This window comes from Chiloscyllium punctatum, chromosome 11, assembly GCF_047496795.1.
Source record: "Chiloscyllium punctatum isolate Juve2018m chromosome 11, sChiPun1.3, whole genome shotgun sequence".
NCBI lineage: Eukaryota > Metazoa > Chordata > Chondrichthyes > Orectolobiformes > Hemiscylliidae > Chiloscyllium > Chiloscyllium punctatum.
The window spans coordinates 96,183,265-96,208,423 of NC_092749.1; the positions used below are offsets into that span (position 1 = coordinate 96,183,265).

A 25,159-nucleotide genomic window follows, 5' to 3' on the forward strand; every position below is an offset into this window, starting at 1 on the left:
ATAAATTTGGAATCTTCACAATAACATGGAGAACTGGACTCTAATCTTCTGTTTTCTGGATAGTTGGAGAATGGATACAGCCTGTAAGATGGATGCAGGGACTTCTGGGAAGTTCTGATACACTGATTACCCAGTAATTACCCAGGTAGTAGAAAATTCCAATGGGAAACCCTCTCAAAAAACCTTGCACCTGAGTCTTTGGATGATCTTGATTTATGTACCTTAATAAAGATGGAGGATTGATACCTGCTGTAACTTCTGATTGATAATAAAAATTGGAAAAGCACCCAACCACCCCAACCCCCACCCCATCCCTCTAGTTACCCAAAGACACATCCTTGACTGCCTCCTACTCTTTAAAGGACCATTATATCTACACCCTCCAATCCAACCAGAAGCATCTGGATCCAGCTTCCCCACATCAACTAACCTGATGCCCAACTTGGATCCAGCCCAGATTGAACTGCACCACCCATGTTTTGCTTCTACCCCACCAATCTCTGGAACCAACCTATGAACGTCCCCAACCCACCCCTGAAATAACCCTATCCTTACTATAGACCTGACTACCTCCGCAACTCAACTTGAATCCGCACACCCAACCTTCCTGTCTCCTCCAGATCTGAACTCCAACCCGCCAGACATGACCCTAACTGACTCCACCCAAACCCCTAACACCCTTGCCTAATTTGCCCTCTGCCCACTTTGTCACCCTACTCACCCTTGCCACCTTAACAGCCTTGCCACCCTGCCATCCAGCCCAATCTTCCATCCTATTCACCTTGCTACCCTAACTTAACCTGCCATTATGTGTTGATGGTTGGTCTGCTTCGAAGTATTGTAAGAGTGGTATAATGAAGGTTCTAACCATAACTTCACTGCTTTTCAATCCTATACCTCTAGAAAGTATCACAGCATTTCATTTGTTATTTTACACTGTATTTGCAAGGGAAATAAATATAGAAGTCAGAAAGTCACTATTGTTAAATAATTGAAAAGTGGAATTGGTGAGGTCAAATCTGGAATACTCAGAACAAGTAGGCATCATTAGGTATTTTTTAATAAATGTCATAAATATGATAGAGGCAGTTAAGAGTATTATTGCTTAACATGAGATGATCTTATGAGGATAAAGTTGACATGCTGGGGCTCTTTCCATTGGAGTTTAGAAGAATTAGAGATGCTATTATTGAGTCACACAAGATCCTGAGAAGAGTAGACAGAATCGATTCTGAAAAGATGCTTTCCCTCATGAAAGAGATTAGAACTAGGGATACCATTGAAAAATAAGTGCATTCCATTAAGATGGAGATGATGAAGATTTTATTTTCATTGGGGGTTGAGAGTCTTTGGAACTCTCTACCCCAAAGAGTGATGTGGACAGAATCATCGAATATCTTTAGGACAGAGGTAAGTAGATTCTTGACTTACAAGGGAGTATTATGGATAGGTAAGAATGTGAAGTTGAGACTGTAATCAGATCAGCCATGATCGTATTGAATAGCAAAGTAGGCTAGAGGGGCTGAATGGCCTGCTCCTGATTCTAATTTATATGTTCATACATTCACAGCACAGACACTGGGTATTCAGTTCAACAAGTGCATCCTAGTGTTTTTACTTTATAATTCAGTATTGCTATTTTCATGATTTGTATGTGAACCTCTCAATTCATTTGCTCTTATTGCTCTTACTGTTGTTTTCCAAGTAGCTATATGGCTTTTTTATATTGCCTCACAAATGGCTGCACCTCATACACTAATATTAAAATTAACTTTCCAATTATGCACCCATTTTGCAAGTCTATTAATGTCTCCTGTAACACATATTCTTCTGTACCAATACAGGGTCAAAACAACACAATTATGTCAAAACTATCCTGCAGGAAATTTGGAATTTACTGGAATCAGACATAGAGAAATATGCCTCGTACTTACTTAGGTATGATCCACTGAACACAACTGTGAAGTTCAGATCTCCAAAGATGTTTCTTTAAATCTTGCTCATAATTATTATTTACTATGTATTATGTCTACAATAATGTACTTAGAAATGTAAATTGTCTAATCAAAGGTGCTATGGATCCACACGGATAGGAGAGGATGTGATTGATGGTGATTAAAATAGAAGCCCAGATATTAATTCAGGAGCAGTTTCGTGGTTAGGTAATCAGAAACTGGATTTATGTTAGTCCCCCAAAGCATTTAATTGATTTACAGAGGTTTTTCAATTTTTTGGCTGCAGCCTTCGAGATTGAGAGGCTTAACTGATTTTGAAGCACCAAGATGTAGCCAGAGAGTAGGCGGGGTGAAGGGAGAGCCGATGAATTAGGAACTTTGCATCAATAGGGAATATCAATGCTTTGGAGACACACACTGGAGTGCGCGGAATGAGGCTTAACAAAGATGACATCAGGTGGGGTGGCTGGATATTACAGTTGGGGGTGAAGGGCATGAAACCAGATTGTTGATGAGCCAGAGACAGTGATGGATCTAGATGGAAAATATACAAAGAATGAGGAAGATTTAGAGACACAGATGTGAGAGCAAATAAACTAGATTTAGCAGAGTGGTGGGAAGGAATTTGTGTGCTGGATACAGTAGTCCTCATCTCCTTTTAGATGTCATATTTTCTAATGCTTAATTTTTTTTAAAGATATTTTTATTAGAAATTTAACATTTTTACAAGTTTACAAAAATAAACAAAACTCTCAAATACAAACATTGATATACAATTAAATCAAATATACAAAAGCCAAAATTTAACAAAAGTAAAAAAATACCGAAAAAGGCAAAAAAACAAAACTCAACTGTCTACTAATCTAACCTACAACTAACCAGAGTGTATATTTAAGTCCCTTACATGCTCGGAATGTGTTAACATCAAATGTAATAAAACCCGTATTCGTGCGGGATTCCTCTCCTAAGGGGCCCCGGACCAGCCAGGTTTGTAATCTCAATTAAATAAAAGCCCTTGTTAGGGTAGCCGAAATATCTGTATTTATGTAATTCAAGAAGGGCTGCCATATTTTATAAAATAATTCGGTCTTTCGGTGCACCATATTTGTAAGGAAGTCAAGGGGAATACATTCCATAATTAATCTGTGCCAATTTGAAAGTCCAGGGGGGCCCTCAGCCACCCAGTTTACCAAAATATTTTTCCTTGCACAGAAAGAGAGAATAGAAAATAGTGTCTTCCCATGCATATCCAGGGAGGGAAAGTTCGAAAAGCCCAAAAGGAGAGATACAGGGTCTACTTTAATTTCCGTTCCTAAAATTTCTGTCAGGGTACTTGCTACTTTAGTCCAATATCTACGGATCTTATGACAGGTCCATAGGCAATGTACAAGAGTGCCCACCTCTATTTTGCATTTGGGACACATTGGAGATGCTCCTGCCTTAAATGTTTCCAATCGAACCAGTGCTATATGGGCCCTATGAAGTATCTTCAGCTGGATAGCCTGGGTTCTGTTACAGATCGTAATTCTTCTAGTGTTTTCCCAAATATCATTCCACGTGTCTACAGAGATTTCTAGTCCCAAATCCTGATCCCGTGTTTTAAGCAGATTGCCCCTATCTCCCGATACTTCATCATGTAGTAAATGATAAATAGTACTGACGGAGTATACCCCCACTGGTCGTAGGACACTACATTCTCTATCTGATTTATATAGACTATCTAATAACGTAGTCTTCTTCTGTATACAGTCTCGAATTTAGAAGTATCGAAAGAGGTCTCCATTAGGTAATCCGAATTTCTGACGCATCTATTCAAAAGACATCAGGACCCCATCCTTAAATAGGTCCCCTAGACATGAGATAACCCTGGATCTCCAGAGTTTAAAAGTGGCATCTGTAAACCCTGGTTGGAATCCCCATGCTCCCACTATCGGTGCATAGGGGGATGTTTTATGTGAGTTACCCTCATTTTGCCGTATTATATTCCAAGCCTTAATTGTGTTTAGTATTATAGGGTTTTTACAGTGATCTGTAATGATTTTCCTCTTGTCTGAAAATAAAAGGTTAATAAGTGGGTATTTTACTTCAGAGGCCTCGATGTCCAACCAGATTGATTGTGGATCAGACAAGACCCAATCAGCTGTGTAACTTAATAGGGAGCTTAACTGATATTTCCTAAAATCTGGGAAGTCCAATCCTCCCCTTGCCTGTGGAAGCTGTAGCTTCTTCAGCTTAATGAGGGGCCGTCTATGATTCCAGATAAAGGAACCCAACCAGCCATATAATTTACGTAGAGCCATCCTCGGCAGCATCACCGGAAGCATTCTCATAGGGTATAGGAGACGGGGCAGGACATTCATTTTAATTAGTGCTATTCTACCCAACCAGGAAATTGGAAGGTCTCCCCATCGCTGGAGGTCCTGCCTTATCCTCTCCAGTAAATGCACAAAGTTAGCCGTATACAACTGACCAAATATTGGGGTAATAAAAATACCTAAATATAAGAAAACCTCCAGGGACCAACGAAAGGGAAAAAGGGATCCGTCCACTGGGGTATCATAGCAAGGGCACCCATTGGCATTGCCTCCGATTTTGAAAAATTAATTTTATATCCTGAGAATGCACTAAATGTATTAATAACTTGGATTAGGCGAGGTACGGACATCAGAGGATTACAGAGGAATAGAAGAACATTATCTGCATAAAGGGTAATTTTATGTTTACCTGTACCAATCCTTGGGGTCGTTATATTAGGATCAGCTCATATAGCTTCTGCTAGTGGTTCAATTATTAGCGTAAATAACAATGGCAAGAGAGGGCATCCCTGATGGCAGCCCCTACCCACACTGAAGCTATCTGAACCTAATCCATTGGTAACCACAACTGCTTTGGGATCATTATACAACGTTGAGACCCATTTGGTAAACACCTGTCCAATGCCAAACCTTTACAATGTGTAAAACAAATATGACCATTCAACCCTATCAAATGCCTTTTCCGCATCTAATGAAACTACTACTCCTGGTATCTTTCCCTGATGACAGGCTTGAATCATATTCAAAACCCTTCTAATATTATTGGATGATCTATGGCCTTTAATAAACCCCATCTGATCCTCCTTTATAATATGTGGTAGTATCCTTTCTAGTCTCAGTGCTAACATTTTAGAAAGGATTTTAAAATCTACATTGAGCAAGGATATTGGTCTGGATGACGTACAATCTTCTGGATCCTTTCCTTTTTTAAGGATAAGAGAGATATTTGCCTCTTTCAGCGATGGCGGGAGACAGCCCTGACTATATGCATAATTATACATGTCCATAAGTGGACCAGCCAATATTTCTGTAAATTCTTTATAGAATTCAGCTTGAAAACCATCTGGGCCAGGTGCCTTACCGCTCTGAAGTTGCCTAATTGCATCAAGTATTTCTTGGACTGTTAGAGGAGCATTTAGGACCGATACCTGTTCTGGAGTTAGACCCGGAAAGGTCAAATTTTTTAAAAATGACTGCATCCTCCTAGTCCTATCTTCACAATCCTGCAATTTATATAACTCAGAATAAAATTCTCTAAAGATCACATTCATCTTTTTATGATCATGAGTCAAAATACCCGTACTTTCCTTGATAGACGTAATAGTCTGAGGGGCCTTTTCTTTCTTTGCAAGAAATGCTAAGTATCTACCCGGTTTGTCGCCATATTCGTAAAACCTTTGTTTTGCAAATAATATTTCCCTCTTAGCCATTTGAGTAAGTGTAGTGTTTAGAGCTGTCCTAAGAGCCGTAATCCTTTGCAATTTAATAATAGAAGGTCTATCAGTGTATGCTGTTTCAGCTGCTTTTAAGCGGGCTTCAAGCAGACGCTGTTGTTCTCCCTTCAATTCTTTTCTGGGTCGCTGAGTAGGAGATGATCAAACCTCGCGTGTAAGCTTTGATGGTCTCCCACATCATTGATGGGTTGCTAGCCGTACCTGAATTAATTTCTAAAAAAGTTTAAAATTCTTGAGAGAAGTACTTTACAAATTTACTATCTTTCATTAGGAAGGGGTCCATACGCCAATGCCGAGGGGATGTCCCATTGTTCCTCGCCTTAGTTTCCATATGTACAGTAGCGTGATCGGAAATTGCTATGCTACCTATTTTACAGGATGATATGGAATTTTAAAAAATCGAGGGGGCAAAAAACATATCAATTCTGGTATGACATTTATGTGGATTGGAGTAAAAAGAAAAATCTCTGCCCTGTGGATGAAGACATCTCCATACATCTACTAATCCTAATTCTTTGTTCAGATCCACCAATTGTCTAGATCTGGGAGATACTCCTGCAGTACTCTTGGGAATCCTATCTATTTCCAGATCCATAATACAATTAAAGTCTCCCCCTATAATTGTATGATGGGCACCAAAAGCCATCAATTTTGAAAAGGCTTCCGTTATAAATTTACAGGGGTGTGCCGGGGGGCAGTACAAATTTAAAATCCTATATTCCTCTCCATTTATGAGGGCTTTAATCAAAATATATCATCCAGATTCATCTTTTATCTGATTTAGGATTTTGAAAGGGAAATTCTTCCAAACAAGAATAACAACTCCCCTGCTTTCTGAGCTAAAAGAAGAAAAAAAGGCCTGATCATATCCACCCTGTCGTAATTTCAAGTGTTCTTTATCCGACAGGTGTGTCTCCTGTAGGAGAGCTATACCAACTCTTTCTTTAAGATTTGATAATATTTTCTTCCTTTTGACTGGCGAATAACTCCCCTTGATATTCCAGGTGCACCACTTAACTGACTGATCAACCATAATCATCTGGGCAAATCCGAGACCCCTCAGGAGGGGAAACCCTATCCAGAACATCCCGAGCATAGAGCATATAAAATTTACAAAAATAAAGGCTCTCTAATACACTCATAACAGTTAATAAAAAACTATTTCTAAATAAAAAAAATATAAAAAGTATCTAAGTGGAGGTTTTCCCCCTTGTTCCCAGGGGGTATCACTTCCTCTCCAAAAGTCCATCATATCCTCTCCCAACCAATGCCCCACCCATGACCCGGGTGCTCCTCAATAAAATGAGGAGAATTCAGATATAATACAAAGCTAGAGTTAACAGTGAGCACCCTACCCCCACCCACACCAACACCTGGATATATTTGGTAATGTTAATACCATATATAAATATATAACTATAAAATTACAACCTCGACAAATAATAATTAAATATAATAATACAAAATAACAAGGGAGAAACAACCCCGCTCCTAAAGATAGAGGTAAAATAGAATAAGGTAACCACCTCCCCCCACCAACACTAACCAAACTCCCCAGCATATATATAATATATATATATATATACACATACATACATATACATACACACATATATATATATACACATACACATACATACATATACACACACATATATACATACCCACATATATACATAAAATAATAAATGAAACAACCCCAAGGGGGATATAAACCAAAGCAGGGGGAAAGGCAAACCAACATCCATTATCTCTTACAATTTATCTAAGAGAGTCCAAGAAGTCCTTAGCCTTTTCTGGTGACCTGAAGTTATACATGGATCCTTCGTGGTTAAAGCGTAGCGTCACTGGGTAGCGTAAGGAGTACTGAATATTTAAGTCCCTTAAACACTTCTTCACCTCATCAAATGCCTTCCTCTTTTGGACCAGAACTGGAGAAAAATCCTGGACTAACATGATCTTGGATCCTTTATAGATCATAGCTTGGAGGTCTTTTCCAAGATTTCTAGAAGCTTCTAGGAGTATCTGCCTCTCCCTATAGCTCTGCAGCCGGAACAGGACCGGGCGTGGGCGCTGGTTCAAGCCGGGCCCGCGTATTGCGACCCAGTAGGCCCATTCTACCCTTACCTGGCCTGATCCAGCTTCCAGATTTAAAAGCTGTGGCAGCCACTGCTCCAGGAATGCTGTAAGCTGGCCTTCCTCTTCCCGTTCGGGAAGGCCCAGCAAACGAATATTTTTTCGACAACCTCGATTATCGAGGTCGTCAATGTAATTCTCTAAGGTCCAGACTCACTGTTCAAGAGTCTGGACCTGATCCACGGCCGATTGCGCTGTAGTTTCGGAGGTCGCGGCCTTTAACTCCGCCCCTCCGACTCGGTGCTCGATTTCCTGGATGTCTTGGTCATGCTTCTGCAGCGCGGCTGATAGTGAGTCCCATCGATTTCGGGACTCCTCGATAAAAGCGTCGATCTTCGCGTCCAGTTTGGAGATCATCTCCACAAGGCTTGTTACTGTAAGTAAGTCCCCCGGGGCGGCTGTGGACGCCTCTGCTGCAGCTGAAGAGGGAGAGGGTGGGGGAGGGGGTCCTGCTTGCTGAGAGCTGCGGGCTCCCTCCCCTTTGGTCATTTTTACTAAATATTAGACTGTCTAAATGTAATACTAAGCAACTAATTAAATTTAACAGCTATTATGAATGATTTGGTGAGTGTGGTGGGGGTGGGTGACCCACTTTACCCAAGTCTTGGGAAGAGCACTATAGACTCAGACTTGCTGGGTCGCCGCCATCTTGGATCTAATGCTTAATTTTAATATTTATGCGATCAACATGCCTCCTGGGAGCGGAATAATCATTGATGCTCCGTTCCATCTTATTTAAACCATAAATTGGAGGGCTGCGGTCAGGGTTGAGATTTGTAACAATTTTATGCGTCACCTGACAAGCCAGACATGTTTTTGAGAGTTGAAATTCCCATCTAAAAGATGGAAATGGGTCACTGGTGTGGCAATATAATCATTGCTTGCAATGATAATTGTAAATCAATTTATGTTTGTGGAAAATGTTCCTTCAATGGTGTGTCATTTAACCAGAGTATCCAGAAATGTCCAGGCTGTCCACAGCAGTAATGTGTTTACCAAACAATGTTGAATATTTTACCGGAATTATTGGCTTGTTGAAATCCTTTCAATAATTCTATTCTTGTAGGTTTTAATTAGGTGACATAGGAGTTTTGTAAAGGTAAAATTATACTTGTTTAAATTATTAGAAACACAGCATTTTCACGATTCTGTGGTGCCTGAATCTACACATAGCTTATGGTTTTTGGTGTTGGAGAATTTAAACAGTTTGATACTTCACGTTTCTGAACATGATAGGGAAGGATGAGTAATCTTCTGAGTGGTCAAGCTGGAGATCTTCATGACTCAGTAAGATTTGAAGTGCGGAGAGAACCAATAAAAAATGAGAAAGATAAGATAGAAATTCTGTAATGGTTTTCACGGTGACAAGCCTTCCCAAATCATTCAATATCCAATTAAGTACTTTTGAAGTGTTATCACTTACGTAAAATAGAAACTCTGACAGCCTGTTAGCACTGAACACTGAAAAAAAACAATGTGATAATAGCCAAAATCTGTTTTAGATATTGATTGAGGGCTACATATTGGTTCAAATCACCGGATTTTCTGTGCTTTTAAAAGTAGAACTGTGACTTTTTTGTCTATCTAAGAGGCCATCTGAATCCTCAACTTAACATTGCATCTAAGAAACCACTGGGTGGCATGGTGGTTCAGTTGTTAGCATTGCTGCCTCACAGCACCAGGGCTCCAGGTTCAATTCCAGCCTTGTGTGACTGTCTGTATGGAGATTGCACATTCTGTCTGTGTGGGTTTCCTCCCACAGTCTAAGGATGTGCGGGTCAGGTGAATTGGCCATGCAAAATTACCCTGAGTGTTAGGTGAATTAGTCAGAGGGAAATAGGACTGGGTGGGTTACTCTTTGGAGTGTCGATGTGGACTTGTCAGGCCGAAGGGCCTGTTTCCACACTGTAGAGAATCTAATCATATCCAACAGCACAGCATTCTTTCACTATCAGCCTGGATTTTGCAATTAAATCTCTGGAGTGGAGCTTTGTCTCACAACCTTCTAGCTACCCTGACTTAAGAAGGTTGCATTTTACAAAATTGCCATCTCTCAGTTGTATCTGCTCCTACATCCAGACTTACATTATCAGTAATGATGATTCATGCATTGAAGTTCTGCTTACTATCCATTGGAGACATCATTGTGATAAGAAATTATGCAAGTCATTGCTGTATCCTGGAAATAACAGGTTGCCTTTAGGTAGATTCGACACCATTGTTAAACTGCAGATCAAAGAACAAGTACAGATGAGGAAAGCCACAAAGCCACTTAGAAAATCCAATCACCACATCTAACTAGGTGAAGGATTCTAAATTTTGTGTCCTTCTATAAATTAGTCATTCATTGTTTAAAGAAGATTTATCAAATAATCTTCTATATTGTTGCTTTGATTCTGTATCCCCATGTTGTCACGTACAGTTTGGTCTGATGCACCGTTCTGGATCTACAGCACATATTTTGCCTTATTGTGTCACCTCTTGCTCACATTATTCCAAGACTAGGAGGCCCAATTTTCTGCAGAGTGTCCATTTAATCATGGGCATGGGCATTTTTAAAAATCTCATCTTTAGACTCTTTGTGTCTCCAATTTTGCTAACCGTTTAGTTCTCGAAAGGAAGGCATCTTCTCAATAGTTCATTGAGTTCTTTTGATGTCTTAATAATCAAAACTGGAGAAAGATAATTTCCATAACTATTATTTTGTTCCTTCATAAATGAATGGTACATTAATAGAAACAAAAAAAGGGACAGTGTTCATGATTTGTGCTTATTTTATGTTCTTGATATTTTCTATACAGCCTGTTCAGTAATGTTATTACACACCTCTGAAGCAGATGGGACTTGTGTCATAACCAAGAAGAGTAATTGCACTTGCCCCATAATCAATCAAATCACAAAAACAGATGACTGATTGATAGTGCACTAGAACTAATATGCTGTTAAGGCTGTGTAAGTTAGTATTGTCCTTATAATGTTAGAATACAAAAATAAATAGACTTACTGAGGTACAAAATAGTGAGATGTAGGCTTGTTTCTCCTGCCTCTTAGCTGTATATTTTACTGCAATAGCTAATGTGAACAAATATTTGGCTAAGTAGATACAACAAAATGAGTTAATGACCTCCAATATGTTCAGAGAAATTTTAAAGGCTTTGGTGGCATTAAAAGCAAAGGGTGCAAACTGCCCAGCCTGCTGCTATCAAGAATTGAAGTATTGACAGGGCCTTGAAGCTACTGTTGCATTGCTGAGAAAGATCAAAAGTGTTGGTTAGCATTCATTCCCTCAAAAGAATTTTTAAAAAATAAGACCCGCCCCCAGCTCTTTCCTATGTATGTGCAAACATGGAATGTGTTTCATATCCATTTTCTTTTTGATCTTCTAGGTACATGCTTAATTTAAGTCCAAAACTGGCAAAACTGTATCCATTTTATGAAGATGAATGGTGTCGGACAGTATATGCAGATTACACAACCACATACAATGATCAGCCTCCCAATTCCTGGTTTGTGGTATTCAGGTATGAATAGAAGTTGCACTCTTTGATCCTGGTAACTTTCCCAAGAGATTAATCTGTGCACTTGCAGAAAACTACTTTCTATCACAAGGATTAGCAAGTGATTCTTTTCCATTCATTGGCCTTTTAAATCAGTGATTACTAATAATTCCATTCATTACTATATATGTGTCTGTTCCAGTATTATAGAAGGTCGATTTTAATTGAACTACAAGTAATGTACTTGCACTGGGCAATAAAACAAATCTAATTTGTTTGAAAATAAAAATTGTGCAAGTGTTACATGCAAAATGTGATCACTTTTATGTCTGGTTTTCACAAGATAATTTCATCAGGAAGCCCTCCAGACCACCTTGGTTCAACCAGTTAGAAAAATGTTAATAGTTCCCAGTTGCTTCTAAATGATTCCAGGCTTTTGCCTCTACTATTCTATTTTGAAATTTAATCCCTACCTCTATATGACTGTTGAATATCAGTATTTAAGAATCAAACTCTTTCAATCAAATTTTCACCACTTTCTTGGAAATGCAAGTTGGGCCATGTCCAACTATCACATTAGATTAGATGTGGGAACAGGCCCTTCTGCCCAACCAGTCCACACCGATCCCCTGAAGATTAACCCACCCAGACACAGGGAGAATGTGCAAACTCCACACAGACAGTTGCCTGAGGCTGGAATCAAATCTGGGACCCTGATGCTGTGAGGCAGCAGTGCTAACCACTGAGCACCATGCCGCCCTAAGTTATGAATGAGCTCAGATGCACATTTTTCACGACAGATGGAGGCAACAGTTGAGGTTGGCACAACCTAAAGCAACTCAGCAAGCTACACTCCCCAACCTTTTTCCATGCCCTGCAAAATGTTTCTTCCTCCAATAATTATCCAATACACTTTTGAAAACCACAACTGGATCTATCAAACATATGTCAGCCATAACTACTCATGGCACCATTAGTTCTTTTGCCATTGACCTTAAAATTAATGTGATCTGGTACTCAACCTTTTTTTAAAACGAGAACAGTTTCTACCTTGCTACTCTGTCCAAATCCCTCGTGATTTTTAACATTGCTGTAAACTCTGTCAGCATTTGTTTTCTAAAGAAAACAGACCAAGCTTCTCAACTCTATCCTTGTAACTGTGGAAACACTTTGGTTAGTCATTTCTGTGTTTTGTTTTCTAGTGTCTTTATGTAATTCTTAAAGTGTGCTGCACAAAATTATACACAACATTCCATTGAGGCTGGATCAATTTTTATAAAATGTCACCACAATCTCCTTTTGCGCTCTGCACATACGTATAAAGCGCAGAATCCAATGAATCAGTTAGGCTTTCTCAACAAACCCTGCCATAAATAGTGCTTCAATGTTCCCAAGTTCCTCTGTTCCTTCCCCCCTTTAGAATTGTATCCTTTATTAGGATTCGATTTTATTGTCACATGTACTCAACTCCAGGAATACAATGAAAAGTATACAAAGTCACTGTTCTGCCGCACCATCTTCAAAAACAAAATATAAAAATCAGAATTTTTTTTTAAAAAGATAAAAAAGGAACAGAGCCAAAAGAAAAACAAAACTCATCCAGATCTTAAAGCTCTTATCCAAATGAAAAGGAAAAAGTCCAATTTTAAAGTCTAATCTCCTGGACCTAATGTTGGGAGTTGATTGCGAAGGTGCTGGCCTAGTGGTATTTGTCCCTAGGCTATAATCTAGAAACTCAGCTCATGTTCTTGGGACCTGAATTCGAATCCCGCTGCAGCAGATGATGGGATTTTAATTTGATTATAAAAACTCTGGTATTAAGATCCATTGACGATCATGAAACCATTATTGATTGCCAGAAAAAACCCCATCTGGTTCACTAATGTCCTTGAGGGAAGGAAATCCTCAACTGGTCTGGCCTACCTGTGACTCCACACCCACAGAAATGTGGTTGACTCTCAATTGCCCTTGCCAATAACTACAAAGTCTCATGGAAATGAAACTGGCCAAATCACCTGGCATTGACCAAGGCACCAAAAAAGGCAGTGACAGAAACAGCCCTGTGGACTCTGCGAAGTCCTTCTTATTAACATCTGATGGCTAGCGTCAAAATTGGGAGAGCTCTCTCACAAACTAGTCAAGTAACAACCTGTTATTGTCATACTCATGGAATCGTACCTTAACAGACAATGTCCCAGACACCACTATCACCATTCATAGACATGTTCTGTCGCATTGGCAGGACTGACCCAGCAGAAATAGCGGCACAGTGGTATACAGTCGGGATCAGAGTACCACGTAGGCCATTTAGGACTGAGATGATGACTAATTTCTTCACCCAGAGTGGTGAGCCTATGTGGAATTCTTTGCCACAAACAAGTAGTAGTGTGGCCGAGTGGTCTAAGGCGCTGGACTCAAATTCCCGTCTCAGTTAAGGCATGGGTTCCAACCCCAGCGATCCAATCGTAGAGGCAGCCCATTCCTTCGCTGCTTTGGATTTTCCTTGCTGCCTGAATCATGCACTACTATGCACCATCTTGCTCAAGATGTTTCCATACTTCTTTCGGGTGGCATGGTGGCTCAGTGGTTAGTACTGCTGCCTCACAGCACCAGGGTCCCAGCTTCAATTCTAGCTTCAGGTGATTGTCTGTACGGAGTTTGCACATTCTCTGCGTGGGTTTCCTCCCACAGTTCAAAGATGTGCGGGTCAGGTGAATTGACCATGCTAAATTGCCCATGGTGTTAGGTGCATTGGCTAGAGTGAAATGGGTCTGGGTAGGTTACTGTTCAGAGGGTCGGTGTGGACTGGTTGGGCTGAAGGGCCTGTTTCCACACTGTAGGTAGTCTAATCTAAGTGGTTAAGGTGTAAACATTAAGTGTTTTGAAGTAGCAATAGCTCTTAGAGCTAAAGGGATCAAAAGGTATGAGGATAAGGAATTACAGAATACTGAGTTGGGTAATCCGCCAGGATTGATCATATTGAATGGTGGAGCAGGTTTAAAGGGCCAATTGGCCTACTTCTACTCTGATATTCTATGTTTCCTCTTGAGGTCAATCACTATTCCCTTGTTTACACTGCTGGTCACCCATTTACTAAAACAATACGCAGGAGCTGCCTGGCTTCCACAAATGTTTATTTGCGTTTTATATATTTATATATATTTTATATTATATTAAAAATGGTCCAGAATGCCCTTTCTGCTGTTTGAATAGCTCCCTCTCCTGGCAGAAACCAGCCCTTAAAATATGTATTCCAATGATCATCAACTACTCTATTTTCTCTGGAGCTTGTCCTGTTTCGTTGTTAAAGGGACCATCATTTACAGCATTGTTACTCCTCATCATTCATAATAATCCCAAGGTTTCTGTCACAACAACTTTTAAAATTGTGTTCTGCACACCAAAGTCTAAGTCATTGAAGTAGATCAGTAAAAGCAGTTATCCTCGTACCAATGGCTTGAGACGCAGCAACATCCCCACCTCTACTTTAAAATCAACCAGTCACCACTATCCTTCAATTCTTTACACTCAGTGAACTTTCTATTCATTCTACCACTTCATTTTTAATTCCGTGGGCTGTGATATTTGTTGAAGGTCAGTGTGGGAGAGAGAAGGAAAGAGAGATTAAGGCAATAGTTGATAGTGGCAAAACAAAATACAGAAGTTATCTTTGTGCACTAGGAAGTTCCTAGAGCTGTGAGCAGTTGGCTGAGACAACCAGACACAATCACCCTTGGCATGGTCTAGCTAAATCTAAAAATGAATGAATAAAAAAGTTGTGTGCCATCTCGAAATACCTATGCCTTGGGCTCAATGACTGAAGATGGGAACTAGGTTAATGATTGGGATAGGTGGGAGCAAACATTCTCCTTTTCACTTGTTTAGTCAAATTGACTCATGTGCAAAAATGATCAGTTTGACCCCAAGTCGAAGTCTGCATATTAATTTTAGGAAATTGCAAATGAGATGCCTCAATAGCTAATGTTAGGATGCAAAACCTTATTTACAAACCTTGATTGGATTGAAAAAATGCCCACTTAACTTTGGACAACTTCTACATAATCTGGGTGTTGGTGGTCACTGCATCAGGATTTCCACAGGGTCCGTACACACAATTTCAGTCCACATTGCTACAGCAATAATCGGGCCATCAGAATATCTGAGCTATTACTATGTTGACAGCCCTAAATTCTCAGCATTGGAGCTCAGAAATAGAAACCATCCATGTTTGGAGCTAATGTCAGGATGGGACTTAGATGAAGAATCAGAGAGAACTGGAATGGAACTCTGAAATATTGCAGCACAATACAGAGTCAATGAGACAAGTCTAGTGAAGAATAGGGTACTTCACTAATTTAAGGGAATCCAACCAAATTTGGAATTGTGGCTGGTAACAACATGGCATTAAATACTATTTAAGTCAAGCAATCTTACCTCACTATTGTCCCTATCTCTGAGCCAGGAGACGCAGTTTCAAGTCCCACCTGTTTCAGAGGTGTGTAGCATCATCTCTGAAAAGGTTGATTCAAAAATATTTCCCTCTGTTCTGCCTTGCCTCTCAGAAGTTACTACATTGTGGACCTCTAGGATCACAAATCCCTGGAGAGCAAGTTTTCAATGATTGATACATTTAATTTGTTGACTGAATTGATCCTTTGCCATAATTCACAACCCAACAAAGTAAAGGTCTGTGACTCAAACAACAGTCCAGTCACAGGGAATGTCATTACTAGTTTTTCACTACAAGTGAAGTTTGGAAGAGTAGGAATAGTACTAGATTTAAAGGCCAATAACCTATCTATTCTGCTTTAATAATCAAAGAGAGAATATATGTTTGACTGTAATATGTTGATATTTTTAAAAAATCAAAGTTGCCTGTATTAATTGGTTATCAAAGATGAAATCCAAAATTTAAGTACAAATCTGATGCAATTAGTTTGTAATCATCATTTTATACAAAATGTTTTATTATCTTTTGGTCAGTTCTTATTTCAGTGATTGGTTTCTTATTGTAAAATGTTTGCAGATGCAATATATTCTATTTTTCAGTTTTTCGCTCTCTCAAGAAACATGTAAATTATCTTATGAACGCAGTCTGCCATCCTTTTAACCTGTCTCACAACTTCTTTATGTTTAAAAAAAAACTTCACGAATATTTTTTTATTTGCTATTTACTTCCAAGTCCAATATTTGTCCTTTTTGTTCCCTTTGTTTTCACTTAGGTATGCTTTAACTACCTAACTGAACTTTGTTATGTCTACAGAGAGGTGTTTAATATCCCTAAAGACATGCTGATTGTGCCAAAGATTTACTCTACACTGACCACTTGCGTTCTTCATGTGGTCAATAATGATACAGGAGAAGAAATACCCAGGGTTTTTCAAAAAGTAGCTCCTTATACATATAAAAAAAATTCAGTAAGTAAATCTAGTAAATGGAGGTGTCATCCCCAATGTATTATTTTGTTTGGAATTTGCTTCTCATTTCTTTGGAATTGTTCTTTGATTGTGCAGATATTTCATTCAAATTAGCAAAAACTCAATTATTAGTGGCTACCTAAAACTGCAAATTTTATTCTTATTTAGAACGGCTATACATTCACAGCTGAAGCCCAGACAGGGAGTTTCCCAGTTCCCAGTGGTAAATGGAGATTACGTTTGTTTGGCTCCAGGCATCCTCTTCCTGTTCTGGCAAATGAAACTGTCAACAGCAGCTTTTCAATGAAGGAGATTAAGTCCTACTACATTCCAAATGACAAAAACATCATCTTCAGGTAGTTATAAGAAATTGCTTTGCAACTTAACATTACCATCTTGACACATCTTGAAAATAATCTTAAACTAGTCGCTGATTCCATTTCCTAAAATGAAAGTCTTGTGAAAAGTGACAGCTGGATGGAACTAAATGGATAGAATCTCTCAAGTACAAAGTGGTTTTAGTGCAAGATCAGAGTGATCCTCAGCTGGTGCATCCTGATATACTGTTTATGAATTCCAACTGAAAGGAATGCAATTTACTTTTTTGACTTGAAGTAAGAATAGAATCGGTATTAGATTGCCCTGGTTGGAAGAGTTAGTGATTTTTGAAAAAAGGATATAGATAGTTTTTGAAGATTTTCTGACAGGTAAAGTGATATCAGAATCATAGAATGATGCCATCAGAAATGGAAGTAACTTGGTCTACTATGTCTGTACTAGATCTTTGATAGTGCCATCCATTTTTAATATTCTCTTGCTTTCCTCCTATGCTCTGTCCACAGAAAAGACCCTGAGCTTCCAGTTGCCTACCATTTCAATGCACCACTGTGATTCCCAGCCACCATCTCTGCCTCAGGCTTGTTGCAGTGCTCCAGCGAAGCTGGAAGAACAGCACCTCATTTTCTGTGTAGGAACTCTGCAGGCCTCTGGACTTAATATTGAGTTCAACAACTTTAGCGTTTAAGGCCATGTCCTTACCCTAACCCCAACCGCCCACCACCCCCCACACTTCAGGCCTTGTCACCACATGGGCCACAACCACACATGCTTGTTATCGGCTACTGACAGCCCCCAATAACAGCTATTCATTCCCCAGACTGATCTTGAGCCAATCCCTTGTCTGTCTGTTTTTCTTCTCTTTTTGATCTCTACCTAAATCTATCATTTATTCTTCTGCCTCCCCCCACCACATCTTCTGCATTAAAAAGAATAGAGCTTGAAGATCAGTGACTTTGACTTTAGTTGGGTGTTAATGGCAGTGAAGCTGTGGAGAAAAGATGGCTCAGGACTGATGGACTCTCTTGAAGCTGTATCTTTCTTTTTTCCTTATTTGTACATTATTTGACATGGTGCCGAATTGTGACAGCAAATGAAAGCTTTTCACTGTAATTTTATTGTATTCTTACTATAAAGTTCACATGACAATAAATCGTTCATATATTCATTAAATACCAACATTTTCATAGCTGCCATTAGTTCTGAAGAAGGCTCACTGAATCCAAAATGTTAACTCTGATTTCTCTCCACAGATGCCATTAGAACTGTTGAGTTTTTCCAGCAGTTTCTATTTTTATTTCTGATTTCCAGCATCTGCACTTCTTTCAATTTTTTTCCCCTTTGAAATTTCAATGGTTGGTATCCCAAGGCACTTGAAACCACTTAGGTTTGTGTAAACAAAAACTGTGAAGTTAGTACCAGAGATCAGACAGCTAGGTTAATCAAAGCCGAGTGCCACTGTTTCAACAATCTAATGATTTGCAGAAATCTCAGCCAAAAACAATACTTAGGCTTAGCTGAGAGCCCAGACAGAGGAGAGCTGAAACAACTGAGCCCCCCCTTGATTGACTGATCTGGCTGTCTGGCCTCTAGCATCAATTTCACAATGTTTGTTTGCAGAACCTTGAGTAGGAATTATAGAGAAATAAATTACAGTTAGCAATTATTGAATTCTTGCAGTTTTGCAGAACGTCACTGAGTTGTGGTTTATTTCTGGAACATAAGTCCCCTGCAGGAAGGGACTGAATATAGAGGGTGTTGCAATTGCTAATAAATCATTGATCATACAACCTTGTTTGTGAGCCAATTTATTGCTGATATTTTGGAAGTTAGGATAAACTTGCTGAGACCATAATCCCAGGTGGAACAGGTGGTATTTTACCCACTGGCAGTATTTGAGGGAATCACATATGCAGGATTCTATAATCCTCTATTTAGACCCATTTTGAACCCAGATTCATTTATCTAGTGTTACAGCAATGTGGGCTTCTAAAAAAAAATTCTTGCTGACTGGCTCATTGATGCTACTGTGCTTTATAACAAACTGTCAAAAATTACAGGAGGTGCAACATTGAGATATCTTAGGTTTTGCTATTCAGGATTGTAGTTTTGCACACCCTAATTTCTATCTCTGTCTGTTGTTAACAATAATGTATTTCCGCTGACACCTGTTGCAGATTCCAGGTCAATGTGTATGTAACACATCAAGCTACACTCCATGTACAAACCTCCAAACCAGATGTATACATCGAGCTACAAATCCTAAATAGAAGTAGGGAGGTAGCCAAAGCAACTGGAAAAGGCCATACTATAATCCCTTCATTCCTGTTTGCCTCAGGTACAGAACGTTCTACTACTTACGGTAAGCATGGTACCAGAATTCTTCGATTTGCTTGTATTCTTTTCTCTCATTATTTCTCTCGGTCTCTCACCCTCTTTTTCCTTTTCCAACATTTTTTAAAAAATAACAAGAGATAGTTTTAAATGATCTAAGGTGGAAATTACCCTGTCGGCGTCATACAGAGAAAGATGAGGGGAGAGGAGTTTACACAGCAGAAAAGTCTCTTTCACCTCAGAATACCTTAGAACTAATCTCCTATTGGAACAGAATCAAACAGCACAGAAAGACAGCATCCAGTGCATCAAATTCATCCTACACTCCTATTCCTGACCCATAGCCCTGCAAAAATCTGCTGTTCAACTACTTATCCAATAATGTTGGGAAATTTCCAACTTAATTTGCTTCCACCATCATTTTACTAATGTATTCCTAATCTTAATAACTTGCTGTATAAAAAGGTTTCACGTCATCTCACTGATCTTCATTTACTCTTCAAGATTTATTCTTCAGGAAATTAAAGTTTCCTCAGTAATTCAAAGTGTTAAGATCAGCCACTTATTTTTGATTTCCCCAATACAAATCATCATACACATTGAAATAACTCCACAGAACCTAGTGTCCATCACCAAGTCACCCTTTATATACATATGACCAGTCCTTGACTTTAGTACTGCCTCATCCAGAGTCAGGTACTGGAGTGTCAGTACTCTGACATTCCCCCATTTTATCTGATGGCCAGGGCTGCCTGGTTGGATCAGATTCGCAGCCCAAATCAGGGAACTTATATTCTATGAGGTCCAGCTCAGTGAACTCATGACACAGAGGTGCTAAATACTAATTATTTTTTGTTTACATTGTTGATGATGTTTAGACTCATAGCATGCAACATATTATAGGTGGTACAACAACTGGCATCAGTCTGGAAACCCTGAAAGGCTGAAAGGACTCCAATTCAGTAAATCCCTAGAGTTGTAGAATCTGTAACTAATTCATTCAATTATGCTTGTGCCAGCTGTTTGAAAGAGTTATTCAATTAGTCCCACTCATCTCTTTCTGTTGAAGAAAACTCTCAGACTCAGACCTTGCGAACTGATTAGTTTATGACACAATATACCACGGGGAATTCACCGTCCTATCTGTGGCTCAGTGTTATTCCAAAGTACATCAGGGTACTACAGGATAACATAGAGAAAGGAGATAGGATCTGACCATTAATTACACAGTTTGGCATGCTTACAAGTTGGTACTAAATTAGAGGTTAGTAATTAAGTTCAAAACTAAAGCACTATTATGCATTCCACAAGTGGACAGATCAAGTGGTATCACCACCTGCTCTAGTTACACAGATTGCTAACACTAAAGCAGAGATATCCCTAATTGGCTGAATGACTGTGAAGAGGCAATAACTAGAGAAGGAAGGGGGACTAATTGGAAAGTCTATGTCAGCTTGACTGGTTCTACAGCCTGCGCTGATCACTCAGCAAAGGGAGGAGACACTATCTTGAGAAGGAAGATAAGGACAACCTTTCACATGACCTCATAGTAAGGAATGCAGAGTCGGCAAAGTTCTGGCTGGGGACACAAAATGGAACTCTCAGCCAAATCAGGAAAATGGCTTCCAAGCAAATAATGTTAACTTTTCCCCAACACTTTCTCTGTAACCTTTGGATCATAACAAATAATGTAAATCAAGCTGAGAGTGAGGAATAAAACTTAAAAGTGCTGATGATCATCACAAGGCATTGTTGAACACATGGAAGTGTCCATTGTAATGGAACCCAAACAAAATGGTACTTTTCTTAACAAAAATACTGATAGAACAAAATTTTGGTTACAGCAGACTCACTTATCTTACTCATATCAGCAGCCAACCAAATAATGGTATTAATCAAGTTCAGATGTTCACATCAGAAAGAAACTTCACCAGTGTTGGTGTTGTTGCTGACAAAAAATTAGAAGTGATAGATCGGCCTAACCGATCTCATGGACTATTTTGTTATGGCTCGATGGTGAACCCCTTTGTTAATTAAACTAAACACCCAGAAAAGCTCACCTCGCCTCGCTTCATAATCTGTTAAAATATGTGAATAACAGAAAATGCCAAAATTTCACTCTTTAAAGAAAATAAAATCAATTTATTCTTTAGCTCTAAAAGTGAACACCGAACAACAACTATTTACAACTCTAAAGCCCTCTTTATCTTAACTGCTTATTATCTGCCTCCAACTCTATAACAATATGCTGTTTCAGTAAGACACTTATTAAAAATACATCAACTTAATTTCTTTTTACTGCAAATCTGTTTCATATGAAAAGCTACTTTTGATAGAGAGTGTTTCTAATTGCTTGGCTCTCGGTGGCAGTTGCTCTGTCTGATTTTCAAAATGCCTGCCTTTTTTATATCCCCAACATCGAATCATCTCATTGGTTTGATGTTGGCAAAACAATAAATTCAAACTCGATTGGGTTTTAGCGACCTGGTGCATAATTTAAACTGATTGGTTTAATTCAAATTGTTGTCAAAACAGCAAACAACTCAGATATCTATTTCTTAGCCAAAGGTTATATATTTTCAATTTTCCAGTACACTCTGTGACTGCTCATGTAAGCTCTTAGTGCAGAACAGCATTCACTCCCTCTTAAAACTACAGTACACGCCTTCAACTTCATAACAATTTTGAGAAAGTTACATCTTAAATGGGCATTATAAAATATTTTATGATTTACACCTGGATTTCCAGAGCACCATCTTTTCACAGTTCTCCATGTACTTGTTAAACAAACAAAAAAGGCAAGATTTAGAGATGCGGTGTTGGACTGGGGTGTGCAAAGTTAAAAATCACACAACACCAGGTTATAGTCCAACAGGTTTAATTGGAAGCACTAGCTTTCGGACCGCTGCTCCTTCATCAAGTGATTGTCAACCACCTGATGAAGCAGCGCTCCGAAAGCTAGTGTTTCCAATTAAACCTGTTGGACTATAACCCGGTGTTGTGTGATTTTTAAAAAAGACAAGAACATTAATACCAATACATCAACCTCATTTTATGTCCTGCATATTTTGAGTGTGCACTACAGAAAGCAGGCATTATGCCTCTGAAAATGATCCAATTATTCCTGCTCCCTTCTTCTTGCCCCTTTACCTTGAAACCCATTTCCCTTTCAAGTATATGTTCAATTATAATTTGAAAAGTTGTTGTAAGTTTGTTTAGAGATGTGTTTAGAGATGAACGTGGAGTGGATCTTTGTAACCGGAACTGTTTATTGAAGTATATACAGAACAAGGAGAGACCCCTGCATGACTATCATGGAGTAAGTCTTTCTACACACTGAGTGTCTCATGACCCAGCCTCGTTTTATCATTATCTATCATTATCATGTATGGCTACATTACACCACACCTTCCCCTAAATATTCCCAAATTCACTAATGTCCTAAAGGAAAGAAATCTGCTGTCCTCGCCTGGTCTGGCCTACGTGTGACAGCTCTTAACTGCCCTCTGAAATGGCCAAGCAAGCCACTTGGTTGTATCAATCATTACAAAGTCTCAATGAAGAAATTAAACAGGATAGATCAACCTAGGCACTGGAAGAGACAAAAACAAAAACAGCCCTGTTAACCCTGCAAAGTCCAACATCTCAGAGCTAATTGGGAGGACTATCACACAAACTAGTCAAGCAACAACCTGACATAGTCATACTCATGGAATCATACCTTACAGACAATGTCCCAGCCACCACCATTACAGTCCCTAGATATGTCGTGTCCCATTGGCAGGACAGACACAGCAGAGATGGCATACAGTTGGGAGTGTGTTGCCCTGGGAGTCTTCAACAATGAGTCCAGACCCCATGAAGTCTAATGGCTTCAGATTAAACATGGGCAAAGACACCTCCTGCTGATTACCATTGTGCCATCCTCCCTCAGCTGATGAATCAGTACTCCTTCATGTTGAACAATTCTTGGAGGAAGCACTGAGGGTGGCAAAGGTACAAAATGTACACTGGCTAGGGTATTTCAATGTCCACCACCAAAAGTAGCTCAGCAACAGCAACACTACTGATCGAACTGGTCAGGTCATAAAAGACATAACTGGTAGACCGGGTGTGCAGCCGATGGTGAGGGAAGCAACAAAAGGAAAACACATACTTCTCCTCACTGTTACCAATCTGTTGACTGCAGATGCATCTGTCCATAACAGGATTGGTAAAAGTGACCACGTCATAGTCATTGTGGAGAAGAAGTCCTGCCCTTACATTGAGAATAATTTCCATCAAGTTGGTGTGCCGCTATCACCATGCTAAATGGGACAGACTTCAAACAGATATAGCAAACAAAGACTAGGCCCAGCATATCCCCGACTCAACCATTACCATCAAGCCAGATGTCAACCCTGGTTCAATGTCTCAATTTTTCGTCATTAAAAAAAAGTACAAAATATACCTCTTAAAGCCACAGTATCGTCACACCAGAGAGTAACTGGACTCGTCACATAAACACAGTGGCTACAACAACACGTCAGAGGCTCGGACTAGTGCAGCAAGTAACTCCGCTCCTGACTCCACAGAGTAAAAACAATGACTGCAGATGCTGAAAACCAAATGCTGGATTAGTGGTGCTGGAAGAGCACAGCAGTTCAGGCAGCATCCAACGAGCAGCGAAATCGACGTTTCGGGCAAAAGCCCTTCATCAGGAATAAAGGCAGTGAGCCTGAAGCGTGGAGAGATAAGCTAGAAGAGGGTGGGGGTGGGGAGAGAGTAGCATAGAGTACAATGGGTGAGTGGGGGAGGGGATGAAGGTGATAGGTCAAGGAGGAGAGGGTGGAGTGGATAGGTGGAAAAGAAGATAGGCAGGTCGGACAAGTCAAGGAGACAGTTACTGAGCTGGAAGTTTGAAACTAGGATGAGGTGGGGGAAGGGGAAATGAGGAAACTGTTGAAGTCCACATTGATGCCCTGGGGTTGAAGTGTTCCGAGGCGGAAGATGAGGCGTTCTTCCTCCAGGCGTCTGGTGGTGAGGGAGCGGCGGTGAAGGAGGCCCAGGACGTCCATGTCCTCGGCAGAGTGGGAGGGGGAGTTGAAATTAGATTAGATTAGATTAGATTAGCTTACTTACAGTGTGGAAACAGGCCCTTCGGCCCAACAAGTCCACACCGACCTGCCGAAGCGCAACCCACCCAGACCCCTACATCTACCCCTTACCTAACACTACGGGCAATTTCGCATGGCCAATTCACCTAACCTGCACATCTTTGGACTGTGGGAGGAAACCGGAGCACCCGGAGGAAACCCACGCAGACACGGGGAGAATGTGCAAACTCCACACAGTCAGTCGCCTGAGGCAGGAATTGAACCCAGGTCTCTGGCGCTGTGAGGCAGCAGTGCTAACCACTGTGCCACCGTGCCGCCTTGGGCCACGGGACGGTTTGGTTGAATGGTGCGGGTGTCTCGGAGATGTTCCCTAAAACGCTCTGCTAGGAGGCACCCAGTCTTCCCAATGTAGAGGAGACCACATCGGGAGCAACGGATACAATAAATGATATTGGTGGATGTGCAGGTGAAACTTTGACGGATGTGGAAGGCTCCTTTAGGGCCTTGGATAGAGGTGAGGGAGGAGGTGTGGGCACAGGTTTTACAGTTCCTGCGGTGGCAGGGGAAAGTGCCAGAATGGGAGGGTGGGCCGTAGGGGGGTGTGGACCTGACCAGGTAG

General features: G+C 40.1%; 1 protein-coding gene across 1 annotated transcript in view; it reads left to right on the forward strand.

The window, feature by feature from the left end:
- adgb (androglobin) overlaps positions 1-25,159 on the forward strand; it is a 332,059-nt gene that overhangs the window by 266,523 nt on the left and 40,377 nt on the right. Inside the window, exons 27-31 of the mRNA XM_072581648.1 lie at positions 1,845-1,938; positions 11,247-11,381; positions 16,621-16,774; positions 16,943-17,130; positions 19,288-19,472. Of these exons, the coding sequence (XP_072437749.1) occupies positions 1,845-1,938; positions 11,247-11,381; positions 16,621-16,774; positions 16,943-17,130; positions 19,288-19,472 (756 nt within the window). The remainder of the gene's footprint in view (positions 1-1,844; positions 1,939-11,246; positions 11,382-16,620; positions 16,775-16,942; positions 17,131-19,287; positions 19,473-25,159) is intronic.